This window comes from Drosophila navojoa, chromosome 3 (genome assembly GCF_054131105.1).
Source record: "Drosophila navojoa isolate 15081-1374.11 chromosome 3, UAZ_NAV_1.0, whole genome shotgun sequence".
Classification (NCBI taxonomy): Eukaryota; Metazoa; Arthropoda; class Insecta; order Diptera; family Drosophilidae; genus Drosophila; species Drosophila navojoa.
This window is the reverse complement of record NC_142891.1, coordinates 14,303,742-14,323,135: the sequence shown is the minus strand read 5'-3', so window position 1 is coordinate 14,323,135 and position 19,394 is coordinate 14,303,742. Positions and strand designations below refer to the sequence as shown.

General features: G+C 35.2%; 4 protein-coding genes across 4 annotated transcripts; 1 reads left to right on the top strand and 3 right to left on the bottom strand.

Annotated features, from left to right (window-relative positions):
• Window positions 1–1,148: 1,148 nt before the first annotated feature.
• x16 (x16 splicing factor) lies at window positions 1,149–6,576 on the bottom strand. Its single transcript, XM_030385402.2, has 2 exons — window positions 5,860–6,576; window positions 1,149–1,623 (listed from the first exon to the last, which is right to left on the bottom strand). The coding sequence occupies exons 1-2, from the start codon at window positions 6,285–6,287 to the stop codon at window positions 1,284–1,286; spliced, it is 768 nt and encodes a 255-aa protein (XP_030241262.1). The 5' UTR covers window positions 6,288–6,576; the 3' UTR covers window positions 1,149–1,283.
• On the bottom strand, window positions 1,874–2,948 carry LOC149091758 (uncharacterized). Its single transcript, XM_089257758.1, has one exon. It carries the CDS (start codon window positions 2,693–2,695, stop codon window positions 1,958–1,960), a length of 738 nt encoding a protein of 245 aa, XP_089113884.1. The 5' UTR covers window positions 2,696–2,948; the 3' UTR covers window positions 1,874–1,957.
• On the bottom strand, window positions 3,375–5,459 carry nop5 (nop5 ribonucleoprotein). The gene is made up of 2 exons (XM_018098791.3): window positions 4,043–5,459; window positions 3,375–3,826 (listed from the first exon to the last, which is right to left on the bottom strand). Exons 1-2 carry the CDS (start codon window positions 5,311–5,313, stop codon window positions 3,529–3,531), a joined length of 1,569 nt encoding a protein of 522 aa, XP_017954280.1. The 5' UTR covers window positions 5,314–5,459; the 3' UTR covers window positions 3,375–3,528.
• Window positions 6,577–7,057: 481 nt separating the features above from the next.
• Hrb27C (Heterogeneous nuclear ribonucleoprotein at 27C) lies at window positions 7,058–13,876 on the top strand. Its single transcript, XM_030385399.2, has 3 exons — window positions 7,058–7,270; window positions 9,259–10,051; window positions 10,556–13,876. Exons 2-3 carry the CDS (start codon window positions 9,557–9,559, stop codon window positions 11,330–11,332), a joined length of 1,272 nt encoding a protein of 423 aa, XP_030241259.1. The 5' UTR covers window positions 7,058–7,270; window positions 9,259–9,556; the 3' UTR covers window positions 11,333–13,876.
• Window positions 13,877–19,394: the final 5,518 nt, after the last annotated feature.

The window sequence follows — 19,394 nt, the reverse complement described above, 5'->3', positions numbered from 1 at the left end:
CCACACTTCAAGTTGCTGGACTTATTGCCCAGATCTAACTCACTGCAAATATTAACAGCTTCCTGTGTCAACTCAGCTGTATTCGAGGAGAAATCACAAATCATTAAATTGTTGGAAAAACGTTGAGAAAAAAAAACGCAAGTATGCTAAAAGCTTTGTACAACATATATCATTTCCGTTAAAGAGATGCAATCTGGCAGGCAATTCAGTCTTTAATCTTCCTTCCGAAGAATGTCTCCGATATGGAATATAATTTTCAAGGTCTTTGAGTCCATTTCAAAGCGCCTGTAAATCTTTCCCAAATTCGTTTTTTTTTTGGCTTTTGGATTTCCCGCCCGTACGATTTAAAATAAAACGAAGCCAAAATTTTTTTGGCATTTGATTTATTGATTGAATATTAATGTATTGTAGGTTCTATACGCACCTGTTACATACAAGATGCGCATTTCAAAAAATCATACATTATTATTATAATACTTAACTATGACGTAATGTATGAGAAATCTGAATTGTTTTGCAATAATTTTGCTTAATTTGATGAATAATTAAAAACACCTTACAAACTTGAAGTGAGAATATCATTCGAGCATTCTGTCTGCCTGGCATTTAAGGTTAAAAGGGTTTGTTTCGATCAATCTGATAAGTTTATATCATAAAATTGACATGAGGATAGAATTTCAATTGTCGAAATTGTCGATTAATTTTCATATATTCCTACAAATTCAAGTTGCCACTTTAATATAATTACGTGATTTCTCTTTTTAGAATACAAAAACATTCTTAGCCTGATATATGTTTCTATATATGTTTGCATGTATGTATGTATGCATGTTTGTATGTATCTATGAAAAGCAAGATATTTTCATTAATAATGAGGTGAATGACTAGATCGATGATACTAAAACTTTTTCGATCTGTAAATTTGATTTGTTTGTTCAATGAGCATTTCAACGAGCATGAAAATATTTGTTCTACCGGCATTCTCAGTTGAGATACAAAAAATAGAGAGAGTGGGAGTGTAAAAGAGAGAGTATATGCTTAATGCTGGTGTATATTAATCTATAGATTATATTCTAAGCTAAGAATGTGGGCAACTAAAATGATTGACTTCCTGACGAACAGATAGGTAATTTTTAAGTTTTAGGGTGTTTTGTTTTTTTTTTTTTAATTTAGTTTTTTTTTTGTGATTTTTTCTTTTAATATTTTTGTGTTTGGTTGAAGGAATGAAAGGAGCAGCAGGTTGAGCCCTATTGTAAATGGCCAAAATCAGGTTGCTGGCAACGCTAGTCCCTGGACATGGAACGCGATACTGACGAATCGCCGCGGCGGCGTGACGGTGAGCCGCGACGCGGCGGTGATGGCGATCGCGAGCCCCGATCTCTGTCGTCGTCATCATCATCGTAACGCCGCTTCACTGGCGGCGGCGAGTCCACCACTCCGCCACCATTCCGATCCTGGTCACTATAACGTGATACCGAACCGTTCTCATCCCGACCATTCTCACGGGAGCGGCCAGAGCGACGGCCACCGGAGCCAGCTGAACGGCTGCGCGAACGAGTTCCCGACTTGGAGCGAGTGCGACGGCGTCTCGATGTGCTGCGAGATCTACTCATAGAGTTGCTTCTGTAATGAAAATTTAAGCCAAAGAATAATTGGAATTACTTTACAACATACTTTTAAATATTTGAGTATAATATAAATATGATTTTCGAGCTAGTGAATATTTATTTCAAAATGCCACTAATAGCCAGATGAAAACATGGAGACCAGATAAAGTATATATAGTCCTGATCAGATCCTCAGATATCATTCATAGCTAAAACAAAACCTTATCAAATTCAATTCCTATCCCAAACAGCTCCACATTTACAAGATTCATATATGAATTTCATAAAATTTATTTCATCTCTTAAGAAACACTAACTAGATACATTTCAGATCGCATGTGAGCCATTGTTTAGCCATGTTTTTTGCCGCCCTTCTTGTGATGCTTGTGACCGTGTTTCTTTTCGCCCTTCTTGCCGTGCTCCTCCTTCTCGTCGTAGCTGTCGCCGTATTTGTGCTCCTTTTTATATTTCTTGTGATCCTCGTCGTGGTGTCCCTTCTTGTAGTGACCCTCCTTCTTTTTGTGGCCTTTCTTCTTGCCGCTTTCGTGCTTCTCGCCCTTCTTCTGCTCGCCATGATCCTCCTCGTGATGCTTGTGCTCCTTGCCGTATTTCTTGTGATGGCCGCCCTTGTGCTCATCGTCGTAGAACTTCTTCTCCTTGTAGTATTCGTCCTTGTTGAATTTCTTATGGTATTCCATCTCTTTGTGACCCTTCTTGTGCTTCTTCTTTTCGTGATGCTTGCCGCCCTTCTTGTGTGCTCCATGCTCATGCTTTTCACCATACTCGTCCTTCTCATCGTAGTGCTTCTTCTTCTTTTCACCCTTGTCACCATGGTGATGCTCATGGTCCTCCTCCTCGTGATGTTTCTTCTCCTCCTCGTCCCACTCCTTGTGCTCCTTGTGGCCATGTTCGCCTTTGTGCTCCTCATCGCCATATTTTTTTTTCTCATGCTTCTCGCCGCCCTCTTCCTCCTCGGAGGAGGCGGCCTCTTTCTTTTTGGCCGCTGCGAATGTCAGCAACAAGCCCAAGACTAACAACACCTTCAACTGGCCCCTCATTCTGTTCAACTGAGCGCTATCTTTCAGCATCTCTGGTGCTTATATATGGAATATCCCAATTGGGCCTCAGACGGTCGGCGCCACCGCAAAATCCACAGACTCGAGTGATGCAAGACATCGTTAGCAGCACCAACGACTGATGTAAATTTTCTGCTTGAACGCGCATTCAAACACTTTTTATGACTAATCGGCTTCTGTTGCTCGTAATCAAACTGATCCGTCACTTACAATGGGCCTTAGAGCTGACAGTCCTTATAAAAATTCAACTAGAGTGGGAGACGAATAATGAATGGATAGATGAATAACCAGACCAATAGACTTATAGATGGGAAGACGAAGATGAGCTATATCAATACAGCTAATTGAGTCCATCGGATCAGTGAAATATACCCTATTAAACTTTATTCTATATATAAACGAAAATATTTTCGATGAAGTCGAAGTCATGTATTATAATTAATTATGGAAACTGTATATCCATTTGAGCTTTAAAAAGACTATATTACAGCAATTTGATTAAGATATCTATATAGATTATGATTGCTGATTATATATTATACTGATATTGCTGATACATATATGTATGAAATTACTTTTATTTTCGTATATTCGATATTTATGTAACTAAATCGATATTTATATGACTAAATCAATTTTAGTTAAATTTGTATTTCACTATAAAGACGTCATTGGAGTAAAAGAAAGACAGTTTGTTGTTCATTTATCATGCGTATTACATTTTTATTGCTAATGTAGGTACACAACAAATAAAAGTGTATTCTTGGCTGTAAAACTATAAGAGTAACTGCTAAAAACTATATATGTACTTAAGCACTATTTCAAAGCACCAGATTTGTTGCTTTCTATTCCTGATGTTTGGATTTCTTCTTCTTCTTTGCAGGCGTTGCTTCTTCAGCTTCTGCTGGAGACGCCTCTGCTGTTGTTTCGGGTGCTTCTTCGCCCTTTGCCTTCTTCTTCTTCTTCTTTTTCTTTTCAGATTTACTTTCTGTCTCATCAGCAGCAGCAGCAGCAGCAACAGGAGTTGCTGGCTCCTCCTCCTCCGCCTGCGGCTCCTGCTTGACGGGTGTTTCAATTTCTGAATGTTTGCGCTTCTTCACATGCAACGTGTTATCCGCCTCCGGCTGATAGGTAAATACCTCGCTATAATGGCAAATGAGTAAAGTGAGCAAAAAACACGAACAAATGCTTTGAGAGTTATTCAGCTCAACAATCTTGGAACAAGTTAAAAACTCAGTCAGACAGCCAAGGTTTTTCTACATTGTGAATTTCAGCAAATTGCGAAACCTTTTGTAATCATCATATAGAGCTTTAATAACGTGGCCAAAACTGATGGCAACAGCTGGGGAATATACTAACCTCTTGGCCTGATATTTCTCGAACTTAGCCTGTGCCTTGCCGGTGCCGGACAGCTTCCGCAGATTGCCTTCCTCTAACAGACGCAATCGCGTCTCCAGCTTGACTTTGTGTGTGGCGCCCAGCTCAAAGGACGCCTCCTCGCCGAATGCATCGACTCGTGTAGCCAGTGACGCCTTCGCCGCCAGAGAACGCGACATCTTGCCTTTATTCTTCTGACTCGCTTGACCCACCAGTTGTGCATGATAGATGAGACCATACTTCGGCGTATCTTTCTTTGTTTTCAGGGCACGGAAGAGCGCCTTCTCAGCGCCCAATATCTGGACCGTGGACGAGGGATGCTTGGCTAGATTGATGAGCGAACCAGCATGCGCAATAAGACGGGCACCAACTGTGTCGCCAACAAGTACCGTCAGATTGGGTGCCATTGCCATCATACGAGCCTTTAGGTAGTCATAGAGATGAATGCGATAGTCATTGATGGAAATGATCTCGTCACACAGACACTGGATGTTAAGCACATCCTCGTCGCTGATCTCAGTGCCCATTGAAATTTCGGCTGCCTCTTTAACCTGCTGCTCCACATCTTCGGGCAGTATGTCAGACAAATCAGCTGTCGCCATATTGTCCCTTGTGCCTACCAGTTTGATTGTCTTGACAAAGGCAATATTGTCGGTTATCAGCTTGCCCAGCTCTGGGAAGTGCCAGCCATACCATTCACGGGCGCGCATCATATAATTGTTAAGCTCTTTGTCCAGGTCATCCAGCAAGCATTGCGCCTGCACAATCATCGTATCAATCTTGTCCGGCGAGAACTTCAGCTTGTAGCGGGAGAGCGAATGGGCCAAACCCAGAGCCATAGCTGTCATCTCTCGCTTAGGCAGGCCACCCAGGAGACTATCCGCCTGCTGGCGTATGCAACGCATCAACTCTTGCACGCCCGTATTGTAGACACATTGAACCGACAGCTTATCTTTGATGGCTGTGCCCAGTTTGGCATCCGCCACCAATAGGGATGCCTGCACATCATCGACAAGCAGCTTTTTCAGTGTCTTCTTTAGTGGCTTGGATACTTTGCCCTCTACGGCTGCAGTGGCCGCAGCAAGCGCTTCTGTGGTGTCATTGAATTTTTCAAAATGCTTCAATTTCAGCAACTTGTTCGCCTTTTCAGGTGTCTCAAATTCCAAGTACAAATTATCGACCTGCTCGAGTTTCTTTTCGTCGAGCAGTTTAAAAATAGCGTAGCCTGCCGGGGTTTCATATAACACAAACATTTTCCACTTTCAATGCATTAATTTATGTTCAAAATTATTTTAGTCGCGCAGCAAACACGAACTTAACCCTCTTTAGTCTAACGCCGCGTGTAAAAGAAAAATCCAAAATGAGGTATGCAAACACGTGCGTCTGCACGCGCCAGTGTTGCTCTTGCCACACATATGTACGATAGCCAGACTACACATACTATCGATAAGTTTCTATTTTCATATAAATAATGCGTGTTGACTAGATTTATGAATTAATTTAACAATGTTCATCTATAAAATGTGTTTATAGTAACCACTTTGCTTTACATAACATATAACTAATTTAGAATTAACATACTTAAGTTATAGTGGCATTGAAAAACATGTTACCACAATTCGGTAAAGCGCGCCTTTTTCCAAATCGAAGTGTGTACGCACTATTTTTTAAATCACCACCATGAAATTCACCATGCTCAAACAATTTTAAATTTGATATGCAGAGTCCATGCATATACATTTGTATGTACGTGTATATACGTATACAATACAAAATTATGAATGAAATTGTCCACTAACCTGCGTCGTTGTCTAGCCTTCCGCTCGCGGCAATGGCGCGCAAAATGACCACGCATGCCGCACTCATAGCACTTATCGTCACTACGACCACCGCCGCCTCGGTCACGTCCTCCTCCAAAGCCACCACCGCCTCCACCACCACCGCTACCACCGCCACCACCACCTGCCCCTGAACGAGCGTATTTTCCTGTGGACAACTCTACACGGGCTCTGCGGCCACACAATGTACGTCCATCCAGGCCACGCACCGCGTCAGCTGCATCTCTGGCACTTTCGAACTCAACAAATGCGAAACCTGGCGGATTTCGTGCAATCCAAACACTGCGCAAACTGCCATAAGCACCAAACACATACTCTAAATCGTTCTTTCGTGCGTTATTGCCCAAATCGCCAACATACACTTTCCGGTCGCTAGGATGCCGCGACATTTTCTAGCTTGGGTTTGTTGGTGGGCGCTGTGAAAATCGCAAGCAGCACAGTGCAGCGCAGAAAAAATCGATTCGAGTGCAAAACTTTCGCGTTTCTTGCCCTTGTCAAAAGCACATTCGGTTAATCAAAATCTTGATTGCTTAACATCACTTTATGTAAATATCTGTGACTTTTTGTTATTTAGGCACTATATTTATTTCGGCACAAAACTTTTTGCCGACTCGCAAAATGGTTGGGTGAGTGAACCAAACACTGTTGTTCACGAAGCGAAGCACTAGTTCAAAAGTTCATTTTTGTGAGGAGCAAAAAAAAAATGTAAACAATAATTGAACTAGAACAGCATTAGTGTGACCATACCTATTATATATAATAGTTTCTAGTGAGGTGAATTTCTTCACTATCGATATTTTAAGGCCGGTCAATGGTTTTGTTTCTTCTTTTAAGATATTTTTAAAGGTATTATCCACTTTAATTTACAATTTATAGCATACAATCTACTTTCCCATTAACAACAATAGATCATTAAAGTTTAAAATGATGTGGTACGTCATAAATGAACGTTTACCACAACAACACAAGTCAGGGCTATAGTATCAGCTTGCAGGCAGTAACTAGTTTCAATGGCCATTTAAAAATCTTAGGACGTTTATCTACTTAAAATTGACGAGAGCGAAAGTTCTTTTTAAATAATGTTTGAGATCTGAAAAACAAAATTCAGCTGCACCCCTGACGCTCAGATTGATAAGTATGTATATAATGCAACCGTGAGTAGCCGATTGCAAGAGATTGCGGTGAATTGTGAATGGTTACCACCATTAAACGTGGCGGTGGCGAGTTTTCTATCATAAGTTAGGTTATATATCGTATGCATCAAATCATACAATTATTTATAAGCTAGTTTTTTAAGGAAAAAACACTTAAATTTAGTGAATTTGCAGTGCGAAATCTTTAAAAAACCACAGACGAACACTTGGCACAAACGGTAAGCATGAATAACACAAATTTAAATTTTACATAACGAATTTAGTGCTTTATAAAAAAGCGAAGCCTATGCCTTCCTTTCCAAAATTAAATGTGCGACAGCAGCAGCTGCCTGGTGTTTAATATAGATTTGGTGTTTGTAATTATGACGCCGCTATGATCATTGAAGCGATTTGTCTTCATCATGAAAATGTTTTTTTGTTTGTGTGTTGCAATAAAGTTTTAACTCTCATTTTCCTAATATAGTGGAAAATTTCATATTTTTATACATACGAAAAATGCTATGTATAACAGCACACTAACACATGCATACGCACACAAGACACATCGGCCATTCGCATACACACACATTAGTACAATACTCACACATCGACACGTGTGTACGCTTGTAAGCGTAATTGCGTATGTATGTATAAAAGATTGCGGTGCAAAATACAAAAATCATGCGAAATTTGAAAATTGCGTAGTAAGAAAATGCACTTATTTATCCAAACTGTGGAAATATTGAATATTGTGTAAATTTTGGGCGATATGCGCCGGTAGAATCAATGCTTCTAATTTGCAAAAGTATTAAATGTAAGAAAAAAAAAAAAATAGTTCATGTGGCATAGTTTCATTTTACTCGCATTTGTGTCTCTTCAAATCAGTTCTTCAGATTTCTTTGTTGAAGCATTTTTGTCGTCACCGACAAGTCTTCCATTTTGTTTTTTTTTTTTTTACTGCCGCCGCGCCGCTACCGCTACTACAACTGCTCGTGGTGAATTTCTCGCAGTTCATGCAAATTATTGCGTTTGTTTCGAGTTCTTGTAATTAAACATCATTGACGCGTAACAGCGTAAATCTTAAATAGTTTTATTTCGTGTCTATATTGTATGTACATACATATACTATGTATTTGTTCATATGTACATTTTGAGGGCATTGCTTTTTGTATCTTTCCTTTCATTTTACATTCGCTTTCACATCGCACATGGCGTTGCCACATGGTTTTCAAAATATTTCTTTTTTATAGCAAACGTACGCATGTAGCTACAGTCTCGCAAACACGGTTTAAATACATAGTTTCTGCACACTTTTTGACTTATAAAATAATATCGTGAGTGATTTCTTCTTTATATTGACATTATTTTATTAATGTCTGTATGTATGTTTATTGAAGTAGTGGTACATAGTATGGCCTTTTTTTTTTTTTTTTCAAAACAAACCGTGTGGCAATATAGAACAAATGGCGCGCAAATGTGGTGAACCGGCACTGCTTTATGCTTCTCTTTCTGTCAGTCATTCCGTTTTCACCATTTTTACCTTGAGAAAAAAGTTCGTTGTTCTCACAACTATTCGATAGGCTCTTGTGGTGTGTGTGTGTGTGGATGGACGTAGGTGTCTGTGAATGTAAAATGAATGACGCTGTGGCTGTAGCTGGGACATTGCAACGATAACTCTACGTTAGCGTATGTTGTTACACAGCGAAAAGAAAATTTTAAAAGTAAGAGAAAATGCTCGCAGCATTGTGTAAAAAGACAAAACGGCAATGACCAGCGCGCTTTAAAACCACATGATAGCAAGCGGAGCGTTTCAAACGCCGAACAACTTGTGAACGTGTACAAAAAACAAATGGACGGCAAGAGAATACACTATACAAATATGTATATTCATACTTACATGTATGTATATTTAAGTATGTATGAGTACCGGCCGGTTGCCTTCCGCAGCGGTGCTACTCTACCTGCCTTTCATAATTATTTGTGCCTATTTTAGCTGCTTTCTGTACATGCATTTGGTACTATTGTATGTGTTAATGCTTCTATGGCTGTGTGTGTCTATTTTATTGCTGTCATCCGTTCTCTCGTCCAATGTGGCCAGAGTTAGTTAAGATTTACGTTAAACTGTTGGTATTTGTTTTACTGATCTGATTTGCATTTTTTTCTTTACACATAAAAACCACTTCTGCAAATACCGACACATGGACATCGCATCGTTGACATTAATTAGAGAGTTACGTGTAAACGTCGTGGCTTTTGTTTAATTATTTTGAATAATAAAAATATAAAAAAATATATATATATAAACTTTGGCAACTAAAACCAATCCCAAAACACACAAACAACAACAAGAACAACATCAACTAGTGAAAAATTCAAAGTGTAAACAAGAAGCAACAAGCGACAAAACACAAACGGACACCCGACAACATTTTCAAGTCCACAAGTGCAACATAAACAGCAGCAAAATTACGTCAATTATTGAAAATCTACCCGGCGCAATAGCTCACAACCATCAAAACAACATCATGGAAGAAGACGAGAGGGGCAAACTATTTGTTGGCGGCCTGTCCTGGGAGACAACGCAGGAGAATCTGTCTCGGTACTTCTGTCGCTTTGGCGACATTATCGATTGTGTCGTTATGAAGAACAATGAGAGTGGCAGATCACGTGGATTCGGCTTTGTTACCTTCGCCGATCCCGGAAATGTTAACCATGTTCTTCAAAGTGGACCGCATACACTCGATGGACGCACGATTGATCCGAAGCCGTGTAATCCTCGTACACTGCAGAAGCCGAAGAAGGGCGGCGGCTACAAGGTGTTCCTTGGCGGTTTGCCATCGAACGTGACGGAGACCGATCTACGCACGTTCTTTGGCCGGTATGGCAAGGTCACCGAGGTGGTCATCATGTACGATCAGGAGAAGAAGAAATCACGTGGATTTGGTTTCTTATCCTTCGAAGAGGAGGCCTCCGTAGAGCATGTTACCAACGAGCGTTACATCAATCTGAATGGCAAGCAGGTGCGTATTTTTAATTTGTATATACATATATAAATAAAAGTTCAGATTTTACTATGTCGAAAGAAAGATTATAGAAAATAGTAGCGGAGATATTCATGTTGGTTTCAGTTTAACTTATGATTTATTTTAGAACGTTTGTCTAAAATGTAGCTAAAAAGATATGTATATTAAATATAGGAATGTAAGAAAAAAAAAAAAGAATTTTTATATATGATTTTGAAAGGCTTAAGTCTAAATTATCAGAAAACTGATATCATGATCACATTACATGTTTTGTCATATGAGAACATTGAAGTTGAATGCATATTGTACGATAACTGAAAAAACAGACTGACAACTGTTTTATAGATTCATTCTAATAAGGAAATATATATCAAATAGCATGACAATGGCGACAATTTGTATAAAGAACAAAGTTATAAATGATGCAGAGCGCAATATACTTAGGTTTTATCTGACGTATTGTCAAAAAATTTGGTCTAAATATGATTTTGTGTTTTGCAGGTGGAAATTAAGAAAGCTGAGCCACGCGATGGTTCCGGTGGGCAGAACTCGAACAACAGCGCTGTGGGTGGTGCCTATGGCAAGATGGGTAACGAGTGCAGCCACTGGGGACCACATCATGCGCCCATTAACATGATGCAAGGCCAGAACGGTCAGATGGGTGGCCCACCATTGAACATGCCGATTGGTGCACCCAACATGATGCCCGGTTATCAAGGCTGGGGTACTTCGCCGCAGCAGCAGGGCTATGGCTATGGCAATAGCGGCCCGGGTTCTTATCAGGGTTGGGGAGCACCACCCGGTCCCCAGGGACCACCACCACAATGGTCGAACTATGCTGGACCCCAGCAGACCCAAGGATACGGCGGCTATGACATGTATAACTCGACTTCGACCGGAGCACCGTCGGGACCAATTAGAGACGGTAGCTGGAGCAGCTGGAATTTGCCACCCAACTCGGCTGGGCCAACAGGCGCACCAGGTGCTGGCGCCAGCGCCGGCACGGACATGTACTCGCGTGCCCAGACATGGGGAGCGGGCGGACCATCGACCACTGGGCCCGTGGGCGGCATGCCACGCACTGGACCCGGCAACTCGGCCTCCAAGTCTGGATCCGAGTACGATTATGGCGGCTATGGCTCTGGCTCCGGCTACGATTACGATTATAGCAATTATGTTAAGCAGGAGGGCGCATCCAACTACGGCGCCGGTCCGCGATCAGCGTACGGCAACGACAGCTCTACACAGCCGCCGTACGCCGCATCGCAGGCCGTCTAAAGAGCCAGCGCCCGCGTGTTGTCTCGTGTCATCCTGCGGCCCCCAAGAGGTGAATGATGAAGATGACAAAAAGATGGTGGTAATTGTAAGCTAAAGCGTCGTCTGTTCGTTTCATATTTTTAAAAGATAATTTTTATTTGAGATCAGTTGTTGAAATTAATTAATGTAACTCTTGTGTACACAACAAATAATTTAAAAACAATTTAACACACACACACACAAACAACAACACAAAATCAGCTTGAAAGCAAAATCCCTAGCAAAAACCAGGCAGGTACATAGATTTATATATAATATATATATAAATATATATGTATGTGTATGTAAATGTATGTTTATTATATACATGTACATATACATACGTATAAATATAAATATATATGTATATATTTTATAGCGATGAGTATGTAAAAAATCATAGGCAACAACAAACAAACAAAACGCAATCAACTCAACTCGGAGCAACAAAAAAAAAAAAAAAAAACATTTTTCATGCGTTCCCCCGCCCCTTCTTGACAGTTGTATATACATATATGCACTGTCTCCTGTCCCTCCCTATTAACAATCCAAGTAAAATCACAAATACATGCATATTGAAAAAAAAAACACGAAATTAATAATAATAATAATGATAGAATTGTGAAGATATAAAAGTATAATGATTAGCCAATTAGAAACACAAGAGAAAAGTGTACGGAATACCAACAAAAGAAAATTAATATTAAAAGAAGAAAGAAAAGGAATTATAAGAAATTATACATAAAAACAAAACACATCCTCTTAACTACTAAAATTAGTAAATACAAATTCGAAATTGTACATTTAAATTGACTAATTGGCAACAAAAGCAAAAAGCGAAGTAAATGAAAAAGCAAGGATAAGAGAAATCGCATAGCGCCCACATGCCGCGCTCCCTAGCTTGAAGCAAACGTGCAAGCAATTTGGCGACAAGGCGTAGCAGTAGAATAACAGTAGTAAAAAACAATTGTAAGGCTTATACAGGAAAAACATAAACAATTTATCTATATACAAACAGTAAGAGTATGGACAGCACAGCTGCTTGCCTTAGCCAATGCGTCTGTTGTGGCTTATTGCAAGCGAGGCGTGGCATATGTGTGTCGGACGATTTTGGGCGCTGAATAGTAACAGCAACAAGAGAGAGAGATAAAGAGAGCAACAGCAAGAAAAATGAGAAAAACACGTTACAAAATTTATAAATCTACCATTTAAAAGTAAAGTAAACACAACTAGCTAAAAGTTAAACTACATATATAAAGAAAACCTAATTAATAAGCGTATGTCGTATGTCGTTGCATGTAAGCGAAAGTTGAACTTGAAACTAGAATTATATAGTGTTGGAATTATTATTTAGTTAAAGAAAAACGGATTGAGAGAACCGCTAATAACAGCAGCAAGAACATGATTCATTAATACTGAAACCTATAAAAGAAAAACAATACAAAACGGTCTAAACATAAAACATAAAAAAAAGAAGAAAAAAAAAACGGAAAAAGAATAAAAGAAAAAAACTTTATACATAATGATATACATCTATATATATGTATATAAGTTTATAAACATAAATTTAAACTACAGTTAAAGAAGCAGAATAGTAAACAAAAGTCATAAGCGAAAATAGATAAAATGAGATAAAGAGAAAAACGATGCTTAGAGTTGCGTTGCACATTTTTTTAAATTTTCATCGTTTGCCAAGCAGACAACAACAACAATTAGCATGTGTATATATGTGTGATTGTGTGTGTGCACTCTGCAAACTGCAACACACACACACGTACGCATATTCAGACTCACGTATATATATATACACAAACACACACACACGCGCGAAGGAGAACATGAGAATTGCATATTTTATTGATTATATACATACATTTATATATAAATATATATATATTTCTTTAATTACTTTATATATATTATTTACTCTTAACATACAAACATGATCATTTGAATATGTTATGTAAACAAAAACAACAAAAAGTAAACTAATTTTTAAATAATTGCGATTTTACAATATATTATTACTTATTACATAAACCTTACGTACATATATTTATATATATGTATATGCTTATTTACGCTAATAGATACATTTATACTTACATATATACAAATATGAAGTAATATTTCTTTGCTATTACAAACTACAAAACGTAATTTTTAATTTGTTGATTACGCGAACATTTTACAATTACAATATACAATACAATGCATAAATATTACCGCATACATACATACTACATACCACATACATACATATATACCTTACTTTATTTTTCGGTGATTTATTGAATAGTGTGTTTTTTTTCGTCTAATTTTTACAAATCTACTTAGCAAGCCAATCCTACAATCATAAATTCCTAATTTAATTTCGTTTAAATTACAAATATACATATAAACATATGCTTAAAATTTTTATATAATTATACACTTAAAACAATCTTTAACAAAGTAAACTAACGTAAACAATGCAAAAACTACACAGTAAAATTTAAAACTAAATCTAAATAAGAAAAAAGAAAAGAGAACAACAAAGTAAAATGGAACGTATGAAAAACGTTTGAAAATTTTGAAAAAAAAAAAAAAACAAAAAATTTGCTTTTGTTTTCCTTTAATGTTTAAATTAAACTGCAGCAAATGCGCTGCGCTGCCGTTCGTACGTGTGTGAGTCTCGGCGGGAATGTTTGTCTATGTATGTGTGTGTGTTTTTATGTGTATATATGTCTAATTGTATGTTGTATATAAAAGAAAGAAAAATCAGACAAATTATAGAATCGAAAAAGCACGGCGCTTGGTCAGCGGGACGCACACGTGGCGTTGTTGAAGATTTGTTCAGATTTGAGGGACAGAAGTTCGTTCCATTTCCTTTCCGGTTGTAATTCTTTGTAATTTCTGTGTTTTTTTTCCAGCAGGCAGCGACAACAGCAGATACATCAAGAGCAAGAACAAGAGAATCAGTAGCACTCACTAACACAATGAATAACGGCAGCGAAAGCTGCTGTATAACAGCAACAACAACAACGTATCAGGCTTAACCTAAACATTTAGAACCGTTATACGGCATGCAGGCATGTACGCTTGCGTGCATGTGTGTGTATATTTATGAATATGCACACAACAGAGTAAAAAAAAAAAACGAAACGAACACAAACAACTACAACTAATATAAACAATTGCGAATGAAGTAAACGAAATGTGTTGGTCAAATGCAGTTAAGAGAAAACACCTGATGTAATTTTATAAGCAAAACATTTTTATTATAATTCTGAGTAATGATCATTTCATACTTACATTTACATATATATCTACAAATATCTTTTGTTTATTTTTCAAGCCACACTTTTTTCATACAAAAACAGTTGAAAATTGACAGAAAAGAAAAAATAATCTTAAATTAAAGTGATGTTTAACAATTTGAAATAAGTAATGGTAAAGTTAATGACTAATTCAAGGAAATACATATACATAAATAGTTAAAGCAAGGTTTAAAGTTATGGAAAATGTAAAAATTATTAAAAAATACAAAAAAAAAACACTGACTGTTAATTGTAAAACAATTTCTTTTTAATCCGTACGAATTATGATTTAAAGTTAAAAACAAAAATTTTTAAATAAAAACTTAATAAATGAACTACATATATATGCATCTAAACGTAATTACAACTACTATACAATTATATATATACATATATATTACTATATACATAAATATATGCGTACATATATCAATTTAACAGTAAAAAATATATCTAAATATTGTACTAAAAAAAAAACAAACAAAAATGAAAAAAAAAAAAAAAAAAAACAAACTATGAAGACAAACCGTAAAAAAGATGCTAAATATGCACTTCAGTTAATAAGAAATAAAAAAAAATCAAGTTTAAATTGAATAAGGATATTCTTATATGTCCGTACATAAGAATCAAGGACTATATATATGTCTAAGCGCATATAATATCTGAAACTGTTTGTTTTTTTTTTTTTTTTAGTTTTTGTGTTTTCATTTCGTGTATTTGCTTTTGGTTTTTTATTTCTTTTCTATATTTGTGAACGGAAATATATACAGATATATATATCATATATATGTGTATCTATATTATTTTTGTTTTCTTTGCTTTTACAGATTGTTGAATATAGGCACATTACAGAGAATAATTGATCTAAATATTTGATTTTTGTTTGACTATTGGATTCTGTTTTGGGTTTTCGAGTTGTCTTTTGAATTGGCTATATGAATAACATAACTCTGCTTCAAATTCGTCGATTTATTAAATTGATGATGAAAAAATGTCTAAAAATTAAGCGAAATGTAAACAACTTACGAACAATGCGCCAAAATGCAAAAGCTGCAAGATATATAAAAAGAAAGAAGAAACTGCGAAATCTTACAAATAGAAAACAAAAATATATATGTAAATTTAGAAGATCCTATGTAAAGTCCGATGAATAGGTACGATTATAGTTTGGGTTTACAATTCTCGACTGGTATCTCATAATAATAGTTAAGCTAAATGAAAATAAGATTAAATATTCGTATTGATTTCTCTTTACCCGAAAATAATTTCTTTATAAACTAGAATGATTTGAAATAAGAGAGCGAATAAAGATATAACAGTTATCTAAGCTAAATTCCTAAGACAAAAACGATTCCACCTAAGACACCTTTTGTAATGACTAAATTTATAGAGAAAAACACACAATAATAATAATAATAGTAATGATATTGACAGGCAAAGATTGATGTTAGACTTAAAGATGAACATGAAGAAGCAGTAGCACAACCACTTAAAACTTGGTAGCAGATTCAGATCTTAAGCATTGACTACGTGGGTGTGTGTGCATATACTTTGTTTTCGAAATGATTTCGAGGCGTGTTATATGATATGATATACTGTATATGATGCATATAGGTCGTTTTGAAGATTGTTATGCTATGAAGATTATTAATTACATAGATTCGCAATTTATTTCGTTTTGATTTTTCACTGGATTTAAAATTTTTTCATGAGGTATGTATGTGTAAAACTATATGGTATACAAATTAATTTAAAGAAATAAACCGAAAACAAAAATGGGACAGTTAGTAAACAACCGTAATTTGTATGTAGCTTAAAATAATAATAGACACGAGAAAAATAAAACCGAAAAAAAGAGAAAAAATATGCTAATAAAACCAAAAATTGAGACTGTTAACAAATGCAACAAATGAAGCAGAGAATAAGATGAAAGTAAAGCTTAAACTAAAATAACTCTTAAATCGTAATGCAAGAAAACAAGAGCAAACGAAGAAATATAAGAAATCTCAGAATAGGCTACCTATATAAGTTCGTCTAAGAATAATAGAGAAGAGACAACAGCAACAGAAGAATTTTCCAATTTTATTTTCTATAATTTATATTTTACGATATATATTTATATATGCACTTCACTTTTGTCAAACTTTTCGGGTTCTTTTTTTTTAAAGAACTTTTCGTTCACTTTGCATGGTTAGAAATACACACAATCACATACATACATAATATACTTATACCTACATCCCCATGCACACACACACACACACACCTACACTAATAATTTTTGTTAACTGTGTATGTATAATGTATGGCTAAAGGCGCGACTAAAAGTTTTTTAGGTACTAAAAATACATATATAACTGTTTTTATTTATGATAACTAAGCGTTAATTACGACAAGTGTAAGGCAGGCTAAGCGAATACTTTTAGCTGTAACTGTAGCTGTAAACTAAACAGTTACTTACTTACATACATACATATAGTTATAGCATGTAAAGCAGTTGTAACGGTATTTTTAGACATTTAAGTGTTGCCAGATGTGTGAAAAGTGTTTGATCATTCCGGTTTAGCTGCTGGGCTTTAATACAAACAATGCATATGTATTTAGTTTAACTTACAAGATATTACGTATCACACACACACACACACATACACTCATACATTTATAGAGAAAACGCTATACATACATATTATATGAGATGTATTTTTTATTTATCTTGTTTTACTTTTTCTAGACTTTTCTACTTGTACTTTTTAGAGATAACAAATTAGGAACCGAACCTGTAATGAGACAGAAAAGTTACATACATACATAGAAATACAAAAAAAAAAAAAAAAAAACAAAAAACAAACAAACAAGGAAAAATATTAAAAATACGAAAAAAAGCGAAACGAAAAAGTAATAAATGCTAAAGAAACATAAACTACAATGGAAATTACATACATACATATAGTGCGAAAACGACAGAGACAGAGATAGATTTGCAAGGTTTTAGTTTACGGTAAACTTAATGAAATTTTTTACAATGTATTTATACATACCTAAATTTAAATTTTTAATTAATTTTTTAATGTAATACGAACACAGTGCCTAAGTAATATCAAAAAATAAAAGAGTAAATGAACAAGAAATCTGTCAAAAAAGAAAACATTGTTAATAAACACAACAAACAAACAAACAAATAATAATTATTTATAAAAGCTAAATTTTAAATGAATATAGAACATAATTAGAGAAAAGCGAAAAAACTCAAGCAAAATACATCTAAAATATACAACCAAAAATACAAAATTACATAATTGTATAAATGGAACACAACTAACATACGAAGCGAACAAAATTCAAAGCAAGCGCAAGCAGAATACGGTTAAAAATACACAAATTCGAATAAATGTATAAATGTAACTGACTTACTTAAACATTATTCAGAAGCTAAACAAATAAAATACAAAAATACCGTACTAATAAATATAACAACGTACCCCCTACATACGTCTCTCTTTCATATAAATATATATAAATATAATTATCGAAATAATGCATAGAAAAAAAGTACCACCCACAATAAGTTGCTTATAGATCTTCAACATTTGATTTCGTGCAAAAAAGATCCCAATTAATATTTGTTATCAAAAAATACTATATAAAATACTATACCTATAGTATATAGCATACAAAAATCTAGGCAAGCCACATATTTAAATTAACATCAAATGCAAAGTTGAATATTATTTACAAAGTTTGTTTATACAAAAAATTAATTAATTAAATATAAATAAATATGGTAATGCAAAAAAGCGCTATATAGAGTATAAAGTATAATTTAGTCTTCATTGTATTTTTATTTATTTCTTGGTCTGGCTATTCAAGTTTTTTAATTTGAATTCTTTAATATATTTAAATGAAAAAAAAAAACCAATTACTACAATACACGAAATGAATTAAAAAAATTTTCATTATGTTTAAATTTAAATGTAGTTTGTAAAAAAAATTTTAAGCAAAAACAAAAACAAAAACTTTGAATATATACATAAATTGCAAGTAAATAGAATAAATGTCACTCACTCTTTTTATTTCAACTGCATTTCAACATTATTTATTGGCTTTATATATACACAGAGTATTAATCATAAATTCTGTTCTCAAGTTCTTTAATATTCTTTAGACAATAGTATTTGATTGCTCTATGTATGCCTATACTGGATGGACTGTTTTACTACTTGTATAGTTTGTGAGTCTGTATAAACTATATGTCTATATAAGTCTTGCAAAAACTCTTTAACTGTAAAACCTATAGTTTTTTAAAATTGATTTTCCAACCCAACTTATATAAAAAGCTTTAGAAGAGGCACTTACGCTTTCAAATGCTTTATATGAAAGTTGTTTTATAATATAGACATAAAAATAGAAAACAAATTTTTTGTTCTTTACCCGAGATGATTTCTTGAGCTATTCCTTACAATATATCTTGAGATTTAAAAATTACTAAAAATATAGCTGTTTTTAGTATTTCAAATGAGTTTCAAGTTCAGGTCTAAATTATATCAAAGTGTTGCTACTCTAGCTAGCAAGAAATTATATTTTAGGACTTCACGGAAATATGTTTATTTGATTTTAAACTAATCTTAAAAGGTTTTTCTACTGGTTAATGAATCGAGAGATCAAAGCATACACGGCAACAAAAAATATATATAGATTCCAAATGATTGAGTTGACAATAAAGAGTTTTCCAGATATTCACAAGCAGC